Genomic DNA, 4,869 nt, shown 5'->3' on the forward strand with positions numbered 1-4,869 from the left:
TTGAAAAAATCTCTCAAAATTCATTCAAATCATGTGTTAAAAATCTTGATTGTAAAAAAATCTTTGTAAAAAAGTCTTTAAAATCTCACAAAATCAATATAGTCCAACAAAATCTCATAAAATCATCAAGACTTTTTTTGGCAAAATTGTCTCATAAAATCTCAATTCAATAAACCTCCTAAGTTTGTTCGGTTAAAAAAAAAACAATCAACATAAATCAAATAAATATTGGTTGAACAAATGAATAGCATAGCTTCAGCAATTGACATCTGAAGACTATGGATTGAAGGAAAGTACTGTTTGGGAAACGGTCACACAACTACCAACAAATTATGTCATGAAAAGAACACTAAGAACACTGATATCCACCAAGTTATGTTTTTATCACCACCAAATTTATACTAAATAGAAAATCTATAACATTTCCAAAATCATCTATACTCAGTATAAGCTATGTTCATATCACCACAAAATCTATACTCAATAGGAAATCTATAAACAGCCTGTTTTTATTCACAAATTTGTCACACCGCTCCAATATTATATTAATATAGTAACTGATTTTGGTAAGAATACATATATTTTTTTTGAAAACTGGTATTTGATTTTAAGACTGACTAATTTGAGGAGATCAGTTTCATTGTCACTTGTGGTGACCCCATTTAAAGCTAGAGTTCTTGCTTTGTATGGACCAGTCAAACAAAATTGGTACCAGAACGAATTGAACCTGAGAGCTTCATACTCGAAAGACTCAAAGCCAACACCACTACCCAAGAGTTTTGTAAGAATCGATATTAAAATTCCTTTTGAGTTAAGTCATCTTTATAAGTGTGTCTCCGATCGTAGAGTAGCTATATTTTTTTTCTCGAACATGCCCAGTGCCCACTGTGCTGTGCTGAGCATGCTTGTCTGCACACTTCATCCAAAGGAAAAGTAAAAATAATTTTATAAAGTAAAAAAATCAACCATTAACCATTCAAATAATCCAATAATACTCTCCCTCTCTATCTACTATGTCCATATCTCTCCACTGTTTTGCTGAAGCAGCTGAAAAAAGCACATAACAACAAAATAGGTTCCTCCCATCCAAAGAGATCTGTTTTTCCTTTTTCTTCTCTTTCTGGTTTTTTTCACAGCCTTTTAAAAATCCTTCAACTTTTGTTTCTTTTTGAGAATTTCCATTTGAGTCCTTCTCATATTTTCCTTCAGTTACTTTTGATTCTACTATTCCATCACTGTCTCACCTAGTTATTACAGTATCTTCTAAATTTCTATTCAGTCTTTACTTCAACTATTATTCAATTTCTTTTTTTTGTTTCCCAGAAAACATCCCTTTGATTTCCTAGGAATAAATCCACAAATTTTGTCAAAAACCCATGAATAAAAAGTCACCTTTTAGCTTTATATGCAAAACCCAGTAATAAAAAAGCATTCTTTACCTTCATATTGGTTACAAAGTTAGTAAAGTTTTGATTTTTAAGTTGTTCTTGATATCTAGCTATCTGGTTATCTTGGTTTCACATTCATGGAGTTGAAGGAAGGTGGAAAATTTACTATGTGTTTTGTTGTTCTTATTTTCTTTGATACATCATTGTTGGAAGTTGGTGGAATTGGAGTAAATTGGGGAACACAATCAACACACCCTTTACCACCATCTACTGTGGTGAAAATGCTAAAGGACAATGGTATTCAAAAAGTTAAACTTTTTGATGCTGATCCTAATATTCTTGATGCTTTGAAGAAATCTGGGATTCAGGTTATGGTTGGTATACCAAATGATTTGCTTTATACTATGGCTAATAGTTTTCAAGCAGCTCAAAAATGGGTTGCTAAGAATGTTTCAGCACATGTTTCATCTGGTGGAGTAGATATCAGGTAAACCCTTTTTCTCTTTGTTGAATGTTGACTGATTTGTGTTGAGTCAACAATTGGTTGGTGCAGTTTTTGTTTCAATTCTTGTATTGAGTGATTCAGCTATTTAGTTATGCTGTTTAGGCCTTAGGGATTAAAAATGGACAAATTTGTAGGGAGTAGGGACTAACTTGAAAATTTGATACTAAAAACATATTTAACTTTTACAAATAAAGTAATGGTTCTGCAATGTCAATCACACACAGACACATTCTATTAATGTCATTAATCTTGAATACATCAAGTAGATGCAAGGAAAGGGATTTAGTTAGATGTTTTGTTAGGTTGAGAAGAAGAGTGGCAAGTAGAGGAAAAGTAACCCTCTTGTTGATTGGTTCACAAGGAGGAGGAGAGAATTTGGAAAGAGAAAATTTACATTTTACACTCTTATAAATGTTTTCTTACATTTCGAGTAAAGAATTTTTGTTGGTGCATTTAAAATTTGAGTCAGGAGGGGAGGGTTCATGTAAGATTTAAAACAGTTACTTTCCCTCCATTTTATGTTTCTCCAAGAAAACAAAATGTTCATGTTGTGGAAGAAGTTATTTTGGTTTAGATTGCAGCTCCTTGTTATTACTGTCCTTTTTCTGCATTTGACGCTGTGAAATTATCTTCTGTTTGTCGAGCTGTGAGTTTGGTAGGTTTATTGCACTAAAGACAGTTTTATTTGGTTCAGTGCATTAGGCATTTGTATCGATCAATTTTGGAAAATAGCATTGCAGTTAGAATTTAGAACAGACTTCCAATGGATGGAAGTTTCTTGTCTTTCTCCTTTGGAATACTTAAGTGGAATTCAATGCAATGTGTTTGGAAATTTGGAATCAGTGACTAGGATTTATCTATCTCTAAATTTCTTGTTTTTCTATTTGCTTCTTCATGAATGGTATTTGAGTGTTAATCCCTCTCTGCCAAAATGAACATGTCCCTATCCTTCATCATATATAAATGACAGAAGAACAGATTTATGAATAGACTGTGCTATTTAAAGCATAAGAGTTTTTCGACTACTTTTTTGGCTACACATTATCTCTGCATTATTGCTTTAAAACAAATGTTTTTACCGGCACTTAATTCAGTAGATTAAATTAGCCTTATAAGGGTGAGATTCAGGTATGATCCGAAATTCTGTTGCCGATTTGTAATGAAATGAAGATTTAAAGTAACATATAGTATTATCGGAGTTCATACTCTGTCAAATTAATTACCGTTCTTTTGTATTTCAGTGTTGCAATTTTTTGTATTTTCTTTTTAACATTATTCCTTGCAATTTCTTAAGGTATGTCGCTGTGGGAAACGAACCTTTTTTGTCGACTTACAACGGCACCTTCGAATCCACAACATTCCCTGCTCTTCAAAATATCCAATCAGCTCTTGTAAAAGCTGGTTTGGGAAATTCAGTCAAAGTCACTGTCCCTTCGAATGCCGATGTGTATGAGAGCCTATCAAGTAACCCTTCCGATGGCGACTTCAGGGCAAACATCCGTGGTCTCATGATTCAGATTGTCAAGTTCTTGAGTCAGAACAATGCTCCATTTACAGTGAACATTTATCCTTTTATCAGTCTTTATGAAGATCCCAATTTTCCTACCGACTTTGCATTTTTCAACGGTTTTAGTGCGCCTTTAAACGACAACGGAAAGATCTACGACAATGTCTTTGATGCTAACTACGATACTCTAGTATCGGCATTGAACAAGAACGGTTTCGGTAACATGCCTATAATTGTAGGAGAAATTGGTTGGCCTACAGACGGAGACAGAAACGGAAATCTTCAACTCGCACAACGTTTTAACCAAGGCTTCATGACTCGGTTTATTGCTGGAAAGGGGACTCCAATGAGACCTGGTCCGCTAGACGCATACCTGTTTAGTTTAGTAGACGAAGACAACAAAAGCATTCAGCCTGGTAACTTTGAACGACATTGGGGATTGTTTTACTTTGACGGACGACCAAAATATCAGCTCAGCATTGGATCAAGAATCACTGGATTAGTAGGTGCTACCGGAGTAGCACATCTTCCCAAAAAGTGGTGTATTTTGAAACCCTCGGCGAACCTGAACAGTGATCAAGTTGCGCCAAGTGTGTCTTATGCTTGTCAGAATGCAGATTGCACTAGTCTTGGGTATGGCACTTCGTGCGGCGGTTTAGATGTTCGCGGTAATATCTCATATGCGTTTAATAGCTACTATCAGGTGAATGATCAGGTCGATGGTGCTTGCAAATTTCCCGGTCTTTCCACTGTTACTGACAGAGATCCTTCAACCCCAGATTGCACATTCCAAATCATGATCCAGACTGATTCTGCTGGAAAAATGGGGTCTCTTAGAATAATACAGTTTGTATTTCTTTTTCTTGTTTTTCTATAATCAAACTTTAATATAAAGATTCTGGATTTTTTATTTATTTTGGATAAAGTAAACTGTGTATTTTGATTATCATATTCAACATGTTGGATGCATTAACTCAAAAACGTTCATGTTGGGTTGGGTCGTTGGAATATAGTTGTTTAAATCCAGATTTGATGAGGTGAGGTTAGGCTGGCTGTATCTGTTTTGATCTCAGTTTTGTGGGCGGCTAGCAGTTGGGGCGGCTTATATTAGAAACTGTACTCCATTCTGGAATTCTTTAACCAACACCGATTTTGCACTGTTGCACGGTGGAGTAACCTGGGACTCGGGGGGGAGGGGGGGTCAGTCGCCCTGGTGCTCCCAGATTCAATTCTTGTAGAGTTAAAAAATGTGTTGCCCATTGCCCAACCTTTAGTTAGTCTCCGGGGGAACGGATATTAGTCTTACCTCGTCAGCATTAGGACACTTCGTGGGGAACCAGCGATGAGCCTAAATAAAAAATTTGTGTAAATCGTTCAGGTGATCTCTGCTAGTAGTTGTAGGTGCTAGAGGCTGTTTTAGCTTTGTTTGCCTGGCTGCTGTGGTTGGATTATCTCCTTTGCAGGTTTAT

At 35.7% G+C, this 4,869-nt stretch overlaps 1 protein-coding gene across 1 annotated transcript; it reads left to right on the forward strand.

Moving 5' to 3' along the window:
* Positions 1-464: 464 nt before the first annotated feature.
* On the forward strand, positions 465-4,351 carry LOC123914554 (glucan endo-1,3-beta-glucosidase 5). The gene is made up of 2 exons (XM_045965758.1): positions 465-1,875; positions 3,188-4,351. Exons 1-2 carry the CDS (start codon positions 1,526-1,528, stop codon positions 4,275-4,277), a joined length of 1,440 nt encoding a protein of 479 aa, XP_045821714.1. The 5' UTR covers positions 465-1,525; the 3' UTR covers positions 4,278-4,351.
* Positions 4,352-4,869: the final 518 nt, after the last annotated feature.

Source organism: Trifolium pratense, linkage group LG1, assembly GCF_020283565.1.
Source record: "Trifolium pratense cultivar HEN17-A07 linkage group LG1, ARS_RC_1.1, whole genome shotgun sequence".
Lineage (NCBI taxonomy): Eukaryota > Viridiplantae > Streptophyta > Magnoliopsida > Fabales > Fabaceae > Trifolium > Trifolium pratense.